Source organism: Vidua macroura, chromosome 7 (genome assembly GCF_024509145.1).
Source record: "Vidua macroura isolate BioBank_ID:100142 chromosome 7, ASM2450914v1, whole genome shotgun sequence".
Taxonomy (NCBI): Eukaryota; Metazoa; Chordata; class Aves; order Passeriformes; family Viduidae; genus Vidua; species Vidua macroura.
In genome coordinates, this window is record NC_071577.1 from 800,656 (window position 1) to 821,847 (window position 21,192).

The window sequence follows — 21,192 nt, forward strand, 5'->3', positions numbered from 1 at the left end:
CAGTGGCTGCTCCTCTGGCTTCCCACACCCACCAAGGACCTCTCAGTCTTGAAGAAGCCTCAGCCTGTCATGGCTGGAGAGCATTTTGGAAGTTTTAAGAGCTCACCAGATGTGGTTTTCCTCACAGAGACACCAGCTGCTGTGCCTCTCTGCACAGGGCACGTGAGGCTTAGCTCTCTGTGACCTGAATGTCTGCTTGTCCCCAGAATGGGTCTCCACCAGGTACCCAAACTCCTGGTGCCTCCTCTGCCCTCAGGAGTGCTGTGATCCCTCTGGGTATGCTGGGTGCTGCTGGGTTTGCCAGAGGAGGGAGGAAAAGGTGGAATGTTGAGCTTCCCCGCCTTGGCAACTGATTTGTCCTCTAGGAGATTAGTCCCTTCCCTGACTTAGGGGGGATTTGTGGCTGCTCCATCTGCTTGAACCCAGCAGATCAGCGGGTGCCAGGGAGGAGCAGCCTGAACCCAGCTACTGTTTGCATTCCCAGGCATCCCAGGGAAAGGGTTGCACCCTTCTTTTGGGCGTTTTTAGCTATATTTGTTGGAAAGGAGCAAAAATCCCTGGAGCCAGGCAGGTGATGGAGGTGATAGAGTTTAGACCTGAGACTGTGCTGGTGGAGGTGGTGAAAACCATGTGAAGTAATGTCAGTGTTTTTAAGCTGCTTTTTAGACTGGTGAAAAGCCTTGAGGATGCTCCAGGATATCCCCTTTCAGCCAGGATACTTGCAGGGAGGTGTTTTCTCTGTAAATCCACTTGGCCTTTAGGAAAGCAGGCAGACAGGTGGGGAGAAGAGCATTTCACTGTGGGATTTGGGAGGGAATGGGGCTGTTTGATGGCTCACAAGTACTTTTAGACCCAGGTTTTCCTGAGGGAAAAGCTGGGAGGCAATAGGAGTGATACAGGGCTCTCCCTTCTCCTGCTCCATCGCTCTTGTCACCAGTGGAAGGTGGTGGGAAGGGAAGAGGCTGGAGGTGAGTTAGGGAAGAACTTGTGACAAATGGGCTTAGGGAGGCTGGATTTATAGAGACTGACAGAACTAGGTTTGTGGAAGCATGGGGGGGCTGCTGGGCGACGCGGGGGCTGAAGCATTGCTGAGTGCCATCCTACTCCTGGGATGTGGAGACCACAGGACACAAGGAGCCTTTGCCCGTGCCCAGATCCTAGTCTAGAGCAGGTCTGGTGTGCTGCTGGACCCAGGAATGTGCTCCCTGCCATGCTGCTTCCTTTTCCTGGGGAATGGGGTATCATGGGACCCTGCCAGACTGCCCCCCCCCCCCCTCCCCCAGCTCTCAGAAAGCACCAGTTTCTCTTTTAAGGTGGCAGAAAAACACAAGCAAGGGAGATTTGGGCAGCATGGATGAGCTGCTGAGATGTCAACCCCGTGGCCATCCAGCTCACCTACCCCTGCAGAGTCCAGGGGTGACTGCTGTTCTCCTTCCCCTGCTGTGTGGTCAGGAACACCGATGGAGGCTGCCAGGTGTCAGCTCGGAAATCTTTTAACTTTTCCTTATCTCCACAAATGGACAGTGTCTCCCCTCATTAGGTACCCACCCAGGGGACAGATGTCAACTCTGCTCATGGCTTTTCTCAGCTCATCTATGCCCAGGTTCCTGACGGCTCCGCAGCGCTCAGGTTCCATCACGTCACCGGGCTCTGCCCGTGGGGCTGCCCCTCTGCCAGCTGAGCGGCACCTCCCCTCCAACCCCTGCCCCAGGCTTGCTGACTCCCCCTCCTCATGGGTAGTGTTTGCAAGGATTTTTAGTTAAAAGGCTGGAAAATCTCAGGCACCGGTGACACGGTGTGTGTGTGTGTGTGCAAAGCTGGAATTGGTTTTCCTCGCCCAGGCAGCACATGGGAGGAGAAGGCAGCTCTGAAGGCTGCCCTTTGAGGCTGATGCATTCCGACACCTTGTTCACTGGGACATCAAAATCATTGCCTCTGTCTGCGTGGAACACCTGGACAGGCGGATGATGGGAACACAGGTCAGGGGAGGATCCCTCTCTCCCTGCACAGGGAGCGGTGGCGTCCAGAACCCCAGAGCAGAGCGGATCCAGGTGATGTGGGGGCTGCTGCATCTCCAGTGGAGGGAAGGGGAGTTCCCTCCAGCACAAAGGGGGCTGGCAGCCTGGGGGATCAATGCAGATGGAGCCATCTCACTGGTATTCCTGTCTTTGGGGTGTACAAGGTTTGGTGGTATGGTGGGAGAACATCCCCATCCCATCTCATCCCATCCCATCCCCATTCCCATCTCATCTCCATCCCATCCTATCCTGCCCCATCTCATCCCATCATATCCTGTCTCATCCCTATACCATCCATCCCATCCCATCCCATCCATCCCATCCCAGCTATTCCCATCCTCATCCCATCCCTCCCTCACCACTGCACAACATGTCTTCCAAAAGACCTTGAATTTTCCCTGGAGGGTTACAGCAAAGCTATAGGACCTCTCCAAGCTCTCCACGCTCTCTGCAGAGCTTGGACCTCACACATGTGCACCGTGGTCCCAAATATCCGAAGGAAGGTTCCTGATGGTCACAAAAAGCCAGGGACTCACCAGTGGTGAGGGGAAGCTGAAGTCCTGAGTTTGCAGGAGAGGCAGGATGGGTGTTGCAGCAGGGGAGTGGTATGGAGTAGGGGATGTGGTATTAGAGATGGTAGGATAGGGACTGCCTGGGCAAAAGCAGGGAGTTTTCACAGCCCTGTGTGACCAGGCACGGGAGCTGCCCCCACATGGAAGTACCACCAGCTCACCTTGGAAGCTGGGCATGAGCAGGGAGCCACCCTCAGCTCCTTCCCCTTGGCATTCTGCTGATGGCCCCAGATTTGTCCATGTGTTTGTGTTTCCTCCATTCCCATCCAAGACTAAATTTTGAGCCCCCTGGAATGAGGTGGCTGAGGGCTCCAGTGCAGGTGGGGCCATCAAACTGCCCAGCCCCTGGGTCCCTGTGGCCTCACTGGAATGAGTTAAGGGCAGTGAAATGCTGTAGTCTCCAGAGGCTGATTTTTGGGATTGGTCACATCAGTGCATTGGAATTCCTTGCATCATCAGGTGCTTTTATCTGGGAGCAGTAGGTGGGATTTTGCTGGGATCTGGGCACTCTGCTGTTCAGAAATGACTCCTTCAGCATCCTGAGTGATCCTTTTGAACATTCCTGACCAAATTTCCTGATGGGACGTAGTCCATGTGAGCTAGCAGGCGAGCTGTCCATGCAGGGATAGAGCCATGCTCTCCACTGCTCTGGATCAGGAGGTGGAAAGCTTTTGGTGGGAGAGGCCTACTGGTGCCTCTCCTGGCAATGCATGCTACACTGGAGAGAGCATCCAGGAAAAAAATTCCATTGGCTCCTTTGCTTTTACTGTCAGGGCAGCCACAAGGTGCAGGGCCTTTGGCCATGCTGTAGAGAGGATTAGGGAGGTGATGGCAAGGGTGATAGTCCCCCAGCAGCCCAAATGTTGCTTATCCATCTCATGATACCTTTTAAGACAATCTATGAGTGCCTTGGACTGGTCAGTGATGAGGAAGGAGCCACTGTGGTGTGATGTGGCATGTGCTGGATGGCTGTGCTCAGCAGAATCTTCTGGAAACAGCCCCACTGGAGCTGTCAGATGGTGCTTAAAGCAGCCAAGATGCCCTTTGCAGTGTTGAGGTTTCTGCTTTTGGGTTGCTTGAGGTTCACTCTTACCTGTGCTGGAACTGAGGTTGTCCCAGCACAGCACCAAACCTCCTGTGTGCCTGGGGGTGACCTGCACCCTGATGGCAGAGAACACCTCGTGCACATGCACTGGTGCCTGCTACAGGAGCACAGGGTCATGGCTGGGATCTCACCTGCAACTTGGTGGGTTGAAGGGTTGGGACATAACAAGGAGCAGAGCTGCTGAGAGATGGACTCATTTTTGATTAAGAAAACTGCTAAAAAATTCCTTAATGCTGTGTTTGCTGGATGCTAAGCCTTGCCTTTGGATAAACTCAAACCTAGGACCCGGAAGATGAGTGCAAGTCTCTTCCCCCATGAATTTATGGGATGTGGGTTGATGATTTGTGCCCACTCTGGCTCTGGGAAGAAGGGTTAGGGTTTCCCTGCAACCCCTTTTCCTTCCAGCATCCCTACATCCTTGCCTGAGCTCCCTTTTCATGGGTATGTTGATGAGACTGGTGCCGTGATGAGGATTTTCCCTTATTATGAATCCTGGGATCAGTGACCAGCAATTGGTACTGATTTGAATAAAACAATTACCAAGGACTCCTCTGATTTGGCCCTGGGCTTCCCTGTTCCCTGTGTTGCCCTCGGCCACGGCAGCAGGGCTGGGAGGATGCTCTGTGGATTCCAGGTGAGGGGGCTGCCTGGGCTCCTCAGGGTGCTGAGATGTGCTGTCTTCCAGATCCTTCCCTGCCTCCTGCACTGCTGACCACCAGCTCCACGGGATCCCTGACCTGGCCCTGCAGGTCTTCCAACGGTGAGCCACAGTTTGAGGTTTCCATCCTTTCCAGGTTTTCAGCTTTGGCCAGAGCCCATGGGACTGGATGTTGCGATTGCAGCAGTTACTGGGATTTAGAATTTATCTGGCTGGTGTAGGCTCAGTGGAGAGTGGGGAAATCCCTCAGAGTCCATCCTGGCACCTGCGCTGCTTGCAGGTGACACCAGCTGGGGATGTAGCCACTACCTTGGAGGATGTGGAGAGAACTTTTTTGAGAGGAAAAAACATAAATTATGAAGACAGCTAGTTGCTGTGAGAGGCTGTGTTTGCTCCGTCCTTGGAGGTTTTCAGCCCCAAAGGGATAAAGCCCTGGGCAGCCCGCTCTTACCTTAGTGCTGATGCTGCTGTGAGCATCAGCAGGGCTGAAGAATCACCTCAGGAGGTCCCATGGGCTCCCCTCCCACTGACAGGCTCCTTGCCATGGCAGGAAAGTGCCCAGGTCACTGGGGATGAGCATGGAGGTTGCTGAGTCACTGGGAAGGGGAAGGTTTTCCTTGTTAACACATAAGGTGCCCCAACACACTAAGAGCAGCACCAAGTTCAAGCAAGGGGTCTCCAGCTCACCCACCCTGCTGCCAAGGGAATATTCTGAGCAGTGGAGAGGTTTTCCTGCCCTCTGGCACTTGGTTTATTAGTGGCTGAGGCTGTTCCATTGATTGTATTGATGGGTAGTGCATGCCCCAGTTAACTTATTGAGAGCAGCAGCAAAAATCCAGCTGACACCCGGAACCGTGGTGCTGAAACGTGCTGGATCCTTTCCACCACCGCTGGGTTTATGCACAAAGCAGGCCCCTGGCTCCACTGCTGGGCACGACCACAGGCAGGTGACCATAGAGGAGGACTGCTGGGCTGTGGTTACCGGGGAGTCTCTGACATTCCAAGGATCTCCTCCTCCACAGGATGATTTCCTGTGGTTGGTGGATGCTGACGATCTGCCCAAACCTGTTTGCAATGCAGAAAAAAAAAATTCTGCTTGTCTACCCAAATACAACCTGGAGGTGATGCTCTTGATCATTCTCTCCCGATCCCCACCCCAGTCTGTGTTTTACTTCTCTCTGAAGTTCACATTCAGTAGCTTTGGTCTTTCCTCTGTGCCGTGCTTTAACCTCTGCCATGTCCTGGTCTGCAGGCTCGTGCCGTGGACTGCTGGGTTCCCCCCCACGCTCAGCATGCCCTTTTCTGGTGCAGCCAGACCTTCCCAGGAATCATTCTGGAGCTCAAGGCCATCCTGTAGGGTAAGGTAAGGTCCTTTCCAAGTCATACAATCCCAGAATGGCTCAGATTGGAAGGGGCCTTAAAGCTCATCTTGTTACATGGGGACACTTTCCACAGGCCCCATCCAACCTGACCCAGAACACTTCCAGGGATGGGGCAGCAATAGCTTCTCTGCAAATCTTGGGAGGAGGGATCTTTGCAGATCCCTTAGGCTGTAAAACACCTGCAGGGAGGGTGCTTGGGCCTCTCTCCTGCATCTGTGCAGGTCTCTCAACCTGCTGTCTCTGCCCTTGACACCTGCTTTCTGCCACACTGGCCATTCCATTAAAACCAGCAAAAGAGCTAAGCTGGGAAGTGCAGAGATGGGGTGATTTTCATCAGCCCCTCTGCTTTTGTGACTAAAATAGATCAGGAGTGGCCATAGGCCATCGTGTTGTCCCAGGCACGAATAGATGGTGGTGCAACATTTCCATTAGTGGAGGGGAGGATGCACGTCTCCGAGGGAGAAGACCGCTCCATAAAGCAGAAATGTAGTGACAGACAAACCCATTCTCTTTTCTCCCATTCCTTTTATGAGTGTCACTTATCCCTGTTTTCTGCACAGAAAACACTGGGAGAGACTGGCCAGAGCAAACAGCCTGCACCTGCAGCACAAGGGTGTGTTTTGGATAGGGGGGTGGAAGTTCCCCAGCAGAGCTGCAGGTGACCCAGTAAGGTGCAGCAAGGATAGGACTTGCCAAAAAAAAAAAACTGTGAGGAAGTTTATCTATGGCCTCTGGTGATGTGGTGGATACTGGTTGTGTCTGGTGTGAGGTTTCTGCCATCGCCTGTCCAGCAAGTGTGTTTTATTCTCTGGCTTTAGTGTATACACTTTCCTGCAATATAAGGCTAAATTTGGGTGAACATCACAACATCTCATAGCTCCCATCTCCCTCTGGTAAGGTCTCTGTCCTGGTTTAGGGCAAATTTGGGAGAAAACCTTCGGAAGGAGCCCCCAGAAAGCAAACCCCCACAGCCCCACCCCCCCCACCTGGTTTGGGAAGAATTTCCTGGGAGAGAAGTGGAAAAAAACTGTTTGTTTAGCAAGCAAAGAACTCCCCAGTACAAAAAAAGTGAACAACACCAGATGACAAAAACTCTTTCACCTCTCTGAAGAGATGACAAATTCAGAAAGTCTCTCCTGGGAGCGGTCGCCCAGCTATCAGTCTCTGGCGCTGGGGATGGCTGCTGCAGGTCACAAAATGCAGGCTCTCAGTGTTTCTTGGTGTTTTCCAGCTCCCAGTCAGGAGCAGGTTAGAATGGTATTCAGGAAAGGGAAAGAAAAACAATACAGGGAAAAAATTGGACTGCCTAGCTAAACTTACTAATAAGCAAAAGCAAGGGTAAAAGCAAAAAGCAGGAGCAAGAGCAAAGTGAAAGCAAGCCAGCAAGCAAGCAAGCAAGCAAGCCCTATCCTCTCTCCTAGACACAGACCGTGGGGAGAGGTGAGCTGGCTGATAACAAGACAAAACAAACCTTCACTTTTCAGAACCAGTCCTGAAGGCACAGAACATATCATCAAGCATAAACAGAACACACGATTGGGGATACAAGCACCATAACGTCACCCTAGGACAGTCTCTGACATAATTTTTCTGTCTTCTCATGCTCCCTGTCCACTATCCCATCCCTTCTCCCAGGTCTGTGTCCCAGCCCCTCTCCCACATCCATAGGAGGGAGAGGAGCCTGATGCCTGTCTCTCACAAGCCCTCCCCAAGGCTGTGTCTTGGATCTCTTGCTCCATGGGATTCCATGGTCGGAACTCAAGGCTGATCCTATGTGTGTGGTACCATGACATTTTTATAGCAAAACTACAGCTGGGAGAGACACCTGGAAGAACACAAGGTGGGATTGTGGGCATTGTCCTCTGCAGGGCCAGGAGTTGGACTCGATGATCCTTGTGGATGCCTTCCAACTCAGGATATTCTGGGACTTCACACTGAAAAAACTGCCGCTCCATCTCCCATCCAGGTGATGGGATGGGTGGTCACTGCTGATGCTGGAAGATGGAGATTCTATGGGGTTAGCAATGTGCTCAGGTGGGAATGCTGATTCTGGAGATGCTGTGGGGTGGGAATTGCCCATTCCAGCAAGGCAAACAGCTGTGACACAAGGCTGCAGGGTGCTGATGGGGACATGCCTGCCAGTGCCAAACCATTTCCCAGTTTGACCCTTCTGCTCAATCTGAACTTGAAGGTGAATGAGTGGAGCTCACCCATCGATCCAAACTGGGCTGATGAGCACCATGCCCTGCGGAGAGCTCGGCCCCCAGCGCCACCTCCCTTTCTCCCCGTTTTGTTCCTGCCTCCCCTTCACGCCTTTCCAAAGCCATCAGTCAGAGCATAGCACACTGGGCTGCTGACCTTGCTGGGGGCTAGGGGGACAACATATAGGTCCCCGTAGAGAACCGTTCCACTGTCTGATGGGCTTCTCCCAGTTGCCACTGCCACCTCTGCACTGCCGGTAAGCCTGGCATCCACCTGCCATCAGCTTGGGGTGTGGGGAGGCATGGGAGAAGGCAAAGGGGTTGGTGCCCATCATGCCAGGAGCCACATTTTTTGTGGGCAGTGATGTTAACTGCCATGCACTGGTTCTCCTGATTTAAGGGCTCTGATGGCCTCACATGGGAAAAATACAACTTGAAGCATCTCTTAATCTTTAGCTAAAAAGTCATATGAACTGACAAGGTGTATTTTTTTACCTATTGGGAAACAAAACCTGATTTGAGGTTGGAAACTTAGAACTTGTCTTGGCTAATATGTAAAAAGGTTGGGTTTTGGGGGAAAAGAAGATGATGCGCCTTTGATTCCCGTCTTCTGTGCTTTAGCCACAGATTTTTTCCCTTAGCTGAAAATAACAAACCATTTTAATCTAAGTATTGCTTATTCTGATCTTTTAATCCAGCTTGCTTTCTATCGGCACAGTGGCCTGAAATGATTTATCCACCTGCCTCTCTATTATATAATTATTGGGAAGATTACTGGGGAGCCAGCTTTAGCTTTGCTGGGGAAGGAGGAGGGGGCTGAAAAATGGGGTGGGGGCTCATGGAATCACAGAATCATGGAATGCTTGGGGTTGGAAAGGATCTTAAAGGTCATCTCATTCCAAACCCCTATTGTGGGCAGGAACACCTTCCACTGAGTCAAAGGGTGCTCATGTTTCTTCTCTGTGGCTATCAGGAAACATGGGAGGGGCAAGCGATGAGCTGGGTGCTTTGGGCTGTGGCCATAGTTTGCATTTGAAAATTTTAGTGTGGGAAGTTTCTCCCTCTGTGTGTATTCATTGGAATTGAGTGCCCCATGATCTGGCTGGAGCATGACCCTCCGAGCCAGAGAGGATTTGGGTGAAACCCTGCACTTTTCTATACTGTCTGGGGCCTTTTATGGCTGTACTTGTGGCTTTGGGAACAGCATGGTGAGACAGTCTGGCCTCGGGAAGAATCTGGAATTAGGGGTTGTGCTCCCAATGCTTCCCATCACTGTGCAGAGCCATGGAAGGGGAGCATCTGCAAGGAAGAACCAGCATTTGGGACATGGTGGTGATGCTAAGAAGGGCTGGAGGTGGCCATGGCTGCTTCAAGCTCAGCTGGTCCTCCCAGGAGCCTTAGGTGCCACTCCTGGATAAGAAGGTCTTGAACCCTTGGGTGATGGGGTGGCTGGTGACAGCTGCTCTGCAGAAGGGCTCTACCAAGGGCAAATGGCCAAGGTAGATTTGGCCGTAGCTTTCAGGTGAACAGGTGTATCCCTGGCATTGGAAAGATGGTACAGCCAAGGGTTGGCACAGCCCGATGGAGACTTGGGTTGCCAGAAAAATGCTGCTTCTGACTGGTCTGAGTGGCTTGAGCTCTGATGGACAAAACATGAGGATATCTGAGGGCTCCAAAATTTCCTTTTCCCTTCCCCAAACAGAATGTCTGGACACCAAAGGGCTGGTACCTGCCCTGGCTACTGAAGGAAGGACAGGAGATCATTAGTCTGTGGACCATGGCCAGCTGGGATGTGGTGGCTCAGAGCTGGGACAAGGCGACACCCCCCAGCACTAGTCAAAATCAGATACTGGGAGCAGTGGCTTGGCTTTCCTTGCTCCACAGGGTTTTGGGGATCTTTTCGGTATGCCCAGAATTGTCCTGCATTTTGGGCTGGGTGACTGTGTATGGGGGGACACTGAAACATCCTTTGGGCCTGGTGTGGCCAAGGGCTGGTGGGAGTGGGCAGTGCCTACCCAGGGTGTGCCATGGTCCCTCCACTGCTCTTGGTCCAGCTTCCCAGAAAGCTGTTCCAGCAGCCTCCAAAGGAGGAGATTGCCATCTCTTGGAGCAGTTGTCTGATGCATCAGCCAGGAGGACAGCAAAGGATGGGAACAGCTGAGGAGGGATCGGGACCAACATCGGGGCATGAGATCATCTGGTTTGGGTGATGGAGCAATTGTAACACATCCGCTTCCTGCAGGGAGCCAGCTGAACTCTGGGATGTGCAGGCAGGGCTTCAGCCTGGTCCTTCCCACTGTGCTGCTGCCTCTGAGATGGAGGGTTTCACACAGCCTGTCCCTCCCAGAGGCTCTGGCCCTGCATTGGGTGGGCAGGCACCCTGTAAAACATGCCCAAATTTCCCCCTGCACACGGGCAGCACACTGGAGCTCATCTCATGCTGGGATTCTTTCTCCTTCATGTTGGAAGCGTTGGCTGGTTTGCCCTCATTGCCTCGAGGCATCCAGATTTGCTCAGTGGCCTTTAAAAAATAATAAAAATAAATAAATAAATCAAAGTCCATGAAATGACAAGAGCATCAGCAGTGGGTGCATCCCCCTTTTCAGCAAACCCAGGGATTTGGGAGAAAATAGGTCATGTGCCCTTATTCCATGCCACGTGGTGGATCTTCCAGGACCAATGAGGTTGGGAGCCTTTCCGCGCTGAACAGCGGAATAAGAAAAAAAAATCACTGGGATTTTTTTCCCCCCCTGTAGCATTTTTCATCCTTTCCAAACGTGAAAAGACTGGCCATCTGTCTGGATCCCCCTCCCGCCAAAGCGGTACGAAAGGGGTTCTTTGGGAAAGGTAAGGAGATTTAAAAGATTGTCTTGGTGAAAGACCACCCGCCACAGGCAACTTTTCCCACCAGTGTAAGTCAGGGAAGAGTCCTGGAATGAGCCGGGTCCCGGGCTACGGTGTGGGTTGGAAGAGCTTTGAATGCTTAGGAGCAGTTTTAAGGGAATCTCTCGTGGAGGAAATTTAAGTCTGTGGCAGCGTTGGGTGGGATAATGGGCGACAGTGGCACACGAGCGATGGGATTCCTTTAAGATAGCGGCTACTCCCCAGGTCTCTCCTGGGAGAAATTCACAGAATATTTTTGGGAAATTATTTTTCTGAATAATTTTTTGTTTTTGTTTTTGCAAAAAAAAAAAAAAAAAAAAAAAATTGCCAAATATTTTTTGCAAGTTAAATTTGACAAATCTTGCTGTGACTTTGTTTTGCAGATTCATCATTCTCGAAGCGTATGCTTTAAATAAATTATTTATTAAATAGTTAAATTAGTTATTTTAGTTAAATTCCATTTTACCCGTACCCAGCAGCCAGTGCCACCCTGGGCAGGGAGGCATCCATTTCTTCCTTAACCAGAATACCCAGCTGTTCCTAAATTCTGTCATTTGTAGCTCAGGCTTTGGAAAGTGTCATTTGTGTGTGCACTTGGGTGGGAATGGCACAAATGGAATTGTCTTCAAGGAATGGACACTAAAATAACAGGGATGTTAATCATGTCTTAGTGTGGCAATAGAATAAAACCCCCAACCCTGATTAATTTGATTTTTACCTTCCATTATTGTGTTTTGTTTGAAGTATTTTTACTTTTTAGTTCCAGTATATTTCCAAATTTTTTATATTTTTATTTTGAATTCCATTCTAGTTCCAGTATTTTTTAAAAAAATATTTCTAATTCCATTCCACATCCATTAATTTTTAATGCTATAAATATTCTTATTATTTAATTCCATCCTATTTTCATTGATTTTCTTTCCTTTTGCTGGGGAAATTTGATTTGGCGAGAGGAATCCCTTGTGTTATGATGCTCGCTTTGTTTTATGTTTTCCCTCAAATACACATTTTCCTCAGGGTGTCAAAATACTTCCTGATACCATCATGTTTCTGTTGCATTTTCCTTGGTTTCATGATCACTTTATAAGTAGGAAAGTGAAATATTAGTGGCAAATGCTATAGAATATTTAAAAGCTGTTGAAATCAACCCCAAATTATCATCTCCATACTATAAAGGAAAAATATTCTCAGATATGTTTTTCTCATAATCTGAGATTTTTGGGATAATGTGATTTGAATGTGAACCATCTTAAAAAATCTGATTTTATTAATTGGAAGTCAAGTCCAGCATAAAAATAAACAAGAAACAGTAGCTCAAGGACATTGTGTTTAAGTTTCCATAAAATGATTGACCTTTGTTTTGACAGATGCAAGGACAGATGCTGGGCTACATTTTGATACAGAAACCTAACCCTGAATTAAACAGGCATTCTTTCCTAATAGCTGAGGTTTTGCTCTTAATACAAAATTCTAGAATAACTCAGTAATATTTCCAAAGCTCTTAATCTCAGACTTCCTCTTTCTTTTTGGGATTCATTTATATAAATATTTTCAGCATTCTCAGACACAAAAACAAATTTTTCTTCCTGGGAAATAACTGCAGGAAATGTTCTTTTAATCTTGCTGAATTAAGAGGATGCTTATTCCTTCAAAGAAAAGCGGTCATTTTGAGATGGGGACAAAAGGCTGCTGGGACAAATCTCTTTATAAGTGCTTCCAACATTATTTCAATGCCTTCAAAATAGCATTGGAGAACCTGTGGGGAGGTAGCATGGGTTGCGGGAAGAGGAATGCTGTCGGGATCACTGGCAGATGGAGCAAATCCCTCGATGGTGGCCAGTTCCCTTTTGGGGTGGACCAGGAGGCACGGGGAGCTGCTCACTCCCCACCTTGAGGGATACTCCCCTAGGTACCAGCCAGCCATGCTGCTTTGGTGGTCCCAGGATTGCTTTCCCCAGGGGATCAATTGCTTTTTCCAGACCCCCTCTTGGAGAATGAGTGCTGCAGAGCAGGCGGAGAGGGCACCTTGATGGCAGCGTGGCTCTCCGTGGTGGGGAGGGAACATGCCTGGCACACTGGGGTGAGCTCGATCCTAGTGGTGGCGGAGCACTTGGACCCCTGGCTGCAGGCTGTGAGTGCCTTTGGAGAGCAGGGGATGGTCCCCAAACCTGCAGGGTGGCACCTCTGCCCTTGAGCCCCCAAGTCCTGCAGCATGCGGGTGGGTGACAGCCCCTGTGATGGGAGTCTGATGGTTCTCTGCATCTGCTTTATGGCCAGCTGAGTTGGAAAGGGAACCTGAAAGCTTCCCCAGTCGGTGAGGGCTGTCTCTATCTGCTGAGCTTTTTCCCAGCTTTCTGCTGAATGCATCCATCCTGGTGCTGTGATCGCACACACACACACACGGATCTGGTTTAATTTATTTATTTAATCTGGGGGTTGCTAAGTGGGCTGGCAGCGGGCAGTGGGGGCACCCTACTGCCACCAAACCCCCTCCTCTCCATGGATGCAGCTTTGGAGCTGGATACCACCCATGGCAGAGGCAGGTTGTGATATCGGTGGCACATCCTCCATGGATTTTGCCAGAGACCACAGCCCTGCAGGGATGCAACCACTGCAGTGGCTGTGCCCTCACTGCCAGGGCCAGGTTTGGGGACAGGGGCAGTCATGATCCCGTCTCCGGCAGCCCCAATTTCCAGCAGAGCCAGTTCACCCATTCCCCAGCTGAGGTTTGGCTCAGCATTGAGACCCAAAGTTACAGAGGACCTACCACAGGGAGAAGGGGAGAGGAGAGGCGGCTCTCCTTGATTGTAATTGGGGTTGAGGTTTAGTTGAAGTGAAAACAGATCGGGAGTGACAGTTTTGGAGCCTGCTGTCAGGGTCTGAGCGCAGCACACTGGCGATCCACCCCCAGATGCTGAGGGCCCCCATCCTCCTCCTCGCCAGCTGGAGCAGGGAGAGCCAGCACTGTGCAGGATGGGGACAGTGCAGCCCAGCATGGCCACCACGCAGCCCTGTCACACACTGCCCTGCAGCCCCTTCCTTTGGGCTGGGGACAATGTCGGGTGGGACACGGCCCTGTGGGATCGTGTGTGGGATCCCCTGCTCCCGCCTCTTCCGGCCCTGCACCACTGGGGGCTTGTCAAAGAAGGGATGGGGTCAGTCCGCATCCCGACTGATCCCCTCGGAGTGCTGGGTCGCTACTCCAGGGAAGGCAGAGATAAGAGTCTCGTTTCCCATGTCTCTGATCAGTCTCCCATTCCCAAAGAGCATCCATGGCCAGGGTGAAAGTCATGGGTTTGAGATTGCAGACAAAGAACACTGGATCCAACTGGGATTGATGGGACCAGGGTGGTTGTAACTCCCCCCATCACCCTTGATTGATCTCCACATGTTTTCTGTGCTGCACCTAATCTGTCCCTTACATCCCCAGCATGGCAGCTGGGGGGAGTGGGAAGACCTGTTCCCCCATCCCTGGATCAGGAGGGGTGTGGACCTGTTCCAGGTGCTTTGAGAAGTTGGGTGGCATTCATGAGAGTAGCTCCAGTCCCCCTTGTTTCTGTCCAGCAGCACCTGGACAGACTGCTCCGGGGCAGCCCATGTGCTCCAAATCTCATCCCTGTTTCCAGGGATTAGAAAAATGGAGATGGGATGAGATGAAACAGTAGATTGCTTCGCTCTCAGGATGAAGGGATTTGTGGACTGTCCCCAGATCAGTGGATTGAAAATGGAGGGAAGTAGATTGAAAATGGAGGAAATTATTGGGATGCTGCTGCCTGTGGGATTAAAGTCAGGGCAGTTGGCAGGCTCTCTGGAGGACGAGGTGAATGAGGGGGGTTGTAGGATGGCTGCTGCTGGGCACTATGGAACGATGCTCCTGGTTGCATCCTTATCTGTTTTGGAGGATGCCCTGGAAGATGGGCACTTTCTGCTTTCCTAGGTTCTTGGAGGGGTTCTCCTCTCAGCTGTCCCCCAGCTGCAAGGATGTTGGGAATGTGCCTGGAGCTTTTTGTAGTGCTGTGCCTCTCATTTCCAAAATGCTGGAGAACAAGCTGCTTGTCTCTGGAGGTCCATACACCTCCCTGTCGTCTCTCCTTTGTAAGGATCCAGCATGGGTCTGTGGCCACGAGCATCCTTTTTGGGGAGTCCTTTGGGTTCCCCTGAAAAGCGACATCTAAAATCTGGCACTTAGGTGGTTGTTATTTGACTGTCTCATCCCTTGGGGTGTGTTTGCAACTGTGCTGGCTCCTTTGGGGCAAGACATGGGTCCTTTGGGGCCGATGCACAGCCCTGGCAGAGCGTCCCTGGGGCATCTGTGGAGGCATCTCCTGCTGCAAGGTGGCACCTCCTGGCTTCCTTTCCTTGGCCTTTGGCTGGGAGGAAATAACCCTGAACTGGGTGCATTTGGCTTGGTGTCAAGGTTGTGAGTGTGGTTGTTTAACAGAGATGAGCTTTATTTCCCAACACATGAATGTTTGGAGGACTTAAAGAAGAATAACTGGCAGCATGGCATGGCTGTGGAGAAGCTCTTTTCCTGGATCTCCTTCAGTGCAGCTTAAGCCCCTGGCTCAAGGCCCTGTGGCCCTGTGTCCTCCTGTGCTGCAGAGCCTTGGTTCCTCCAGCCCTTCCCGTGGGTCCGTGTTTGCTCACCCCAGGGTTCTGGGGTTGCTCTTTGCTGCCTGGATCTCCTTTGAAGAACCAATTCACCATTCCTGGTTTCCTTCTCCTGATCTTGCAAGTCAGCTTGTCACTCCCAGCCACTTTCAGGTGGATGGGGAGTATTTCTTCTGTTCCTGTGCACTTAATTACACACAGTTAAGTTGCAAAATTCTATCTTATTTTCTTCACATTGCCAAGCTCATTTTGCCTTCTTGCTCTGCTCACCAAGAGCTTCTCCCACCTGGGTTGTCACCTGGCATTTTAACAGGACCATCCCTGATCAATATTTTGGGGGGTTTTAGAGCATTTCCCAGCCATTTTCCAGTGGTTTCACCCACCCCAACTCCCTGCACAACCCACTGTTACTCCACTCTCCGGCAGGCTCAGTCCGGCTGCCCTCTGCAGCACTGCTTGTGGTGCTTCCCAAGGCCCACTGGTGCGGTCAGGGATGTGGACGCAGAGTGTGGCACTGCAGCAGTCACTTTCCTGGTCTCTGCAGTGCCAGGCGATGATGTTGGACGTTTGGGATTCTTTCCCCTGGCTCGGCTTCTGCAGCAGAACCCGCCCCACTCTGCAGTGCCGAGCCCTGCGGCAGGGTCTGGGCTGGGGGGGCAGTGCAGTGCTGCTGGCTCTGCCTCCCTCAGCCTGCTGGGTCAGCTGGCATCAGCCAAGACCCAGCCAATGCCTCATCCTCGCTGGACCGTCAGCAGCTCCAATGGATGTTCCCAGTCTCTCCAAAATAATGGCTTGGGCTTGGAGGGAAAGCTGGTATTTCAGGAAAAACTGTAATTCCTTTTATCTATCCTTTTATCTGCTGGTAGACCAAAGGAGAAAAAGTTGATGTTCCTTATCCCAGGAAATGTTATTTCCTTGGCATTCAGGGTCTTGCCAGAGGCTCACAGACATCTGCCGGTGTTTCTGGTCACTGAATTGTGGTGGACCCAGCTGCAGTGAGCATTGGCTTTCATCACCTCATAGGGGGAAGTTTCTGATGCACTTGCGCAGTGTGACATTCACTGAAAATACTGTTTTCATTGGCAAGTTGTTCCAGAAGTAACTAAGAGAGTGATTTGGAAGTGGCTGAATTATAGCACGATGTTCCCATCCCCTCCCTTCTCAACCCAACCTTCCAAAATCAGCTTTAATTAAATAAATTAAATGAGGTCCCATTATTCTTTGAATAACTCTTAATAATTCTAATAACCTTGTTGAGATGGTGGTTAAACAGGTTCAAGCCACTGTTTTTTCTCAGGGTCTTACAATCAAAAAGCCCTGAAAAGAGCCCAAACAAGGTTTTCTGTTTTTCCTAAGGGCATCTAACATCCTGCTGCTACTACATTGCATTTCCCTCACTCGTCTGTGTCTGACCTCTGCTTGCAACACTGCAGCAGCTTGTGTGAGTGAATGAGAATTCTGCGTCCTGTAGATCTCTGCAGATACATCTCTCAGGTACCTGATTTTCCTCTAAACCTGCAATTAACACAAACCTCAAGGTTTTGTCTCCCACAAATGTATCAGGGCACAGAGACAGATACTCTCATCCTGCTGTCCTGTTGCAGTGGGGAAAATGATATTCCAGACCATCATCCTGGGGAGGTTGGCAGGGGAAGGCTACAGTTTCATCCAGTGATCTTGACACAAAAGATTGCTATAGTGGTTCTGCCATCACAACAAAATTAGTTGTTCTCCCTGGACTGAGCTTGCTTTGGTGGAGGCTAATGTCTGAGCCCATAAGTGGGGTTCACCAGATAAAGGAGAAAACCAGGAAATCAGCTGGGAATTTCCTGGAGGGGAGGGCAGGTGTTTGGCTGTGATGTGGCTGTGCCCACGGCAGTGTGACTGCACTGGAGCTCTGCGTCATTGTACCAGTGCAGACATTCAGAACAAGAGGAAACGGCTTCAGGATGTGCCCCAGGAGGTTTAGATTGGACATTAGGAAAAATTTCTTCATGGAAAGGGTGGTCAGGCACTGGCACAGGCTGTCCAGGGCAGTGGTGGAGTCCCCATCCCAGGAACTGCTAAAAAGGCATGTGGATGTAGCACCTGGGGACAGCGTTTACTTTGACAGTGCTTGGAAAACAGTTGGACTCAGTGCTCATAGAGGTCTTTTCCAACCTAAATGATTCTGTGAGGCTGTGATCTCAGCTGGAGGGGAGCAGGGAAATGGGAACAGGCAACTGCAGCTTTGTTCCCAAATGGCTTTTGGTGTCACTCGTGTAGACGGTGCTGCTGCCCTCCCACAGCTTCAACTCCCAACAGTCAAAGCGTGTTGGTGGCTGATGCATTTATATGTGGTTTGAGGTTTTTCCTCCTTTCAACCCTGTCTTGACCTGGCCAGGCTGCACTGTCGTCATAATCCTGAGCTGGCTGCATCGCCAAGCTTCCCAGCCGCTAAAACACCGTGCTGGAAATCGCCGGATTAGGTCTTAATGGCAAGATCAAGTCAGGGGGAGATGAGTGGGGAGAAAGCTCTTGCTTACGCAGATGAACAGGCAGCCCTCCTTGAGAAAACAGGCTAGAAAGCCTAAAATGTCAGAAAAACATCCTCTTTCCTGGCCTTCTGGCTTTTCTCTGCTTTTAACACATCTATCATCTTCCAAGGGTCAGAAAACCCTGGTCTGAGTTTTGTGAAGACGATATGGAGAAGTCAGAGGTGTTTAAACATTTCCTCCCTCACAGAGGAAAATGCTGTCTTGAGTGTTGGAAGTTCTGTCCCAGATGTTAATTCCCAACACTAAATTCTGCCACCCCTGTTTGAAATCCTGACTGTGGGATATCGCAGTGTGCTGGAGGATGCCAAGGGGTTTTGGGTGTGGTTCCTTCAGGAAGGCGGCACAGTAGGGATTGCACAGAGCAAGGCCCTGCCCACCCTGCTCTTTACCTGCACAGATCATCAAGGGCTCATGGTCAGCAGGGGTCCGAGGTGTTGGATTTTATCAGCCTGCACTGATCAGGAGAAGCTGTGGCTGCCCCATCCCTGGAAGTGTCCAAGGCCAGGTTGGACAGGGCTTGGAGCAACCTGGACAGTGGAAGGTGTCCCTGCCCATGGCAGGGGGGTGGAACAAGATGAGCACTAAGGTTCCCTCCAACCCAAACCATATTGTGATTCTGTGATACCCCTACAAGAAAGTGGGATTTTCTGGAGGCCCTGTGATCGGGGGAGGGGGGGGCAGGGGTGGGGGGTGATGGAGACTTTCTCCTTTGCATTGGCTTGGTGGTGCCTGTGAACTTTCCACCCAGATGTTTCAGGGAGGGGGTGAGTTATGCCAGTGGGGCATCTTTGCACAGAGTTGTCGTTTCTGTTTGGTTTTGGACAGCTTGAACAAAACATTGCTATACCCCCCAAAAACAATTCTAGGAAGCAAAGCTTGCTTGTATGGGGCTTGTGCACCCAGCGAGCCCTAGGAATGCATGGCAGGAGGAGGAGGAGGACAAGGGCTGGCTTCAGCAAGCACAGAGCTAGCAATGTCCCCCAGCCCCTGCAGGGATTTGGGCTCTGCCCAAGCTCAGCTGAGCCTCCTGCCATCAGGGATAACATCCCTGATAGGATATCAGAGGCATGATTCCCTGGATCCCATCACCTGCTTTTCCAGCTCCTGTATGGAAGCTACGCTGGAGAGCAACATCCAGCCCAGAGCTCCATTTCCCTCCTCCTGTTCTGCTACATGTGCCTCCTCCTGTATGGGAGATGATCATGTTATTAAATTAATTCAATACACAGTGTTCAGATTTCCCCTAATTGGAAGGGAATTGCTCAAATTTTAGGGATCTGTTGGTATTTGTGAGGTATCAGCAAGCATAAATTCAAGAGCGCCAGCTGAGGCAATTGCTCCAACCTCTAAAAAATGGGAAAAGAGAAAAATTGGAGTGCGTATGTTTGCATCTGAGGAAAAGGAGTCTTCCTGCTCTTCTGGGCTTTCATTTTCCTTCCTATTCCTTGATTGCTGATTCCTGAGTTGCTTTCTCAGACATAGGGGATTCCTGATAGATTAAGGAAATTTCCCAGAATTTAATATATTTGAACCAAGGAAGAACCAGATTGCTCTGAGAACTGATGATGTCTCCTCCATGCACTTTTGCAAAGGCAGCTGCAATTAACAGGCCTATTTCTTGTGGAATGGGATCATCCTTTGGAAGGCCATTGTTCAGTTTTGGGGCAGATCTCCCCTTGCTGTGGTGCAAAAACTTTTGGCTGCTCCCCATGCATGGCGGGAGGATGCTCCAGTCCTCCACCTGTGGTTGCCCAGGTGTGATGCTTGGCAGAGCCTGGCTTGACTCATTGTGGAACTTCCTTTTTCGGGCCCAGCTTGACACTTCTGTCTCCTAAATCCATGTCTTTGACCTCTGTGGGGCTGCACCTACTTCGCACTGGGCTGGAGCTGGGCTCTGTATCTACTCTGTCTTTTGGGCCGCATGTAATGGTGTCCTCAGGGCTTTCAAGTGGCTGGACAAAGGAGCCATTCCAAAGCTGTGGTGAACAAGACAGAACACAATGGTGAAGAGGAAGGGGCTGAGATTGTTCTCTCTCCAGGCGGGGAATACTCTGAAATGCTCAAAATGGCATTCTGGGGGATAATTTTTCCCAGCCCTTTGTCCATGAAGAATGAGGGCTGTTGGGGGAGGCCTGTGCCCAGAGTAAATGCTTTGGATCTATTGTTGCCATGCCTTCCATTGAGCTCATGAGCCCCCTATAAAACACTTATCTTTCACTAGTATGATTAAGAAAAGGCCAATATAGCTTTCCCGCTCACTGGAGCATGAAGCGTGTTTAATTTAATAATGCTGAAAAATCTTAAAGCCAGGAGCATTTGGCTAACACATGACCCACTTTTTCAATCAGTTGGAAGCATTTACGTAACAGCCTGATGCAGGGCTCCTCCTGCAAGGGATGTGGAGCTGGGGATGGCAAACACCCTCCCTGCCTCAGGACCAGGACAAATGGCCTTAGACTGAAAGAAGGGAGGATTAGATGAGATTTTAGGAAGAAATTCTTCCCTGTGAGGGTGGCGAGGCCCTGGCACAGGGTGCCCAGAGAAGCTGTGTCCCTGGAAGTGTCCAAGGCCAGGTTGGACTCCAAGGCTTGGAGCAGCCTGGGATAGTAGAAGGTGTGTCTGCCCATGGCAGGGGAGTGGAATGGAATATCTTAAGTTCCCTTACAACCCAAACCGTTTTATGATTCTGTGATATCTCCGGTGCAGGAGTTTGTCTCCTGGCACATTGTGAGCACTGGAAATGCTGTCCTCCACCTATCAGCTTATTGACTCTTTTTGGCACTGCCTCCAATGCAGGAGTCAGCCTGGGGTTAACCAACACAGCTGGTTACTCTTTTCCTTCATTGTACACCTCACAGTAGGCTTAGTCTTGAAAATTCCTGATCTTGCCTGTTACAGTGTCTCAGCCCTTGCCTGTTACAGTGTCTCAGCCCATTCCTGTTACTTTATTCTACAATGTCGTCGCCTTTTTCCTTGGGAATATTCTCCTTCTCCCCACCCTTAAAAGCACCTTTTGGCTTGACATAGAACCAGATGGTTTGGGTTGGAGGGGACCTTAAAGCTCATCTTTGAGCTTCCACTATCCCAGGTTGCTCCAAGCCCTGTCCAACCTGGCCTTGGACACTGTCAGGGATGGGGAGCCCACAACCACTCTGGCCAACCTACGCCAGTGAACCTGTTTTGGTGTTCGGCACATTTCATTTCTTATCCTTCTTGTGAGGATTC

The 21,192-nt window shown here is 50.7% G+C and overlaps 1 protein-coding gene across 10 annotated transcripts in view; it reads left to right on the plus strand.

Moving 5' to 3' along the window:
* The window catches only part of PCBP3 (poly(rC) binding protein 3), a 56,314-nt gene that overhangs the window by 6,339 nt on the left and 28,783 nt on the right, over positions 1 to 21,192 (plus strand). For 2 of the 10 annotated variants that reach the window (XM_053981989.1, XM_053981994.1), the window contains exons 2-3: positions 4,381 to 4,455; positions 5,606 to 5,716. The exons of 3 other annotated variants lie outside the window; for them this stretch is intronic. Coding sequence is in view for 1 of the 7 variants with exons in the window: in XM_053981987.1 (XP_053837962.1) it covers positions 16,880 to 16,924 (45 nt within the window). In the remaining 6 variants the exon portion in view is untranslated. Of the gene's footprint in view, positions 1 to 4,380; positions 4,456 to 5,605; positions 5,717 to 10,692; positions 10,784 to 16,786; positions 16,925 to 21,192 lie in introns of all 10 variants that reach the window. 5 more of the 10 variants (XM_053981995.1, XM_053981993.1, XM_053981990.1 and 2 more) reach the window with 4 other exon arrangements.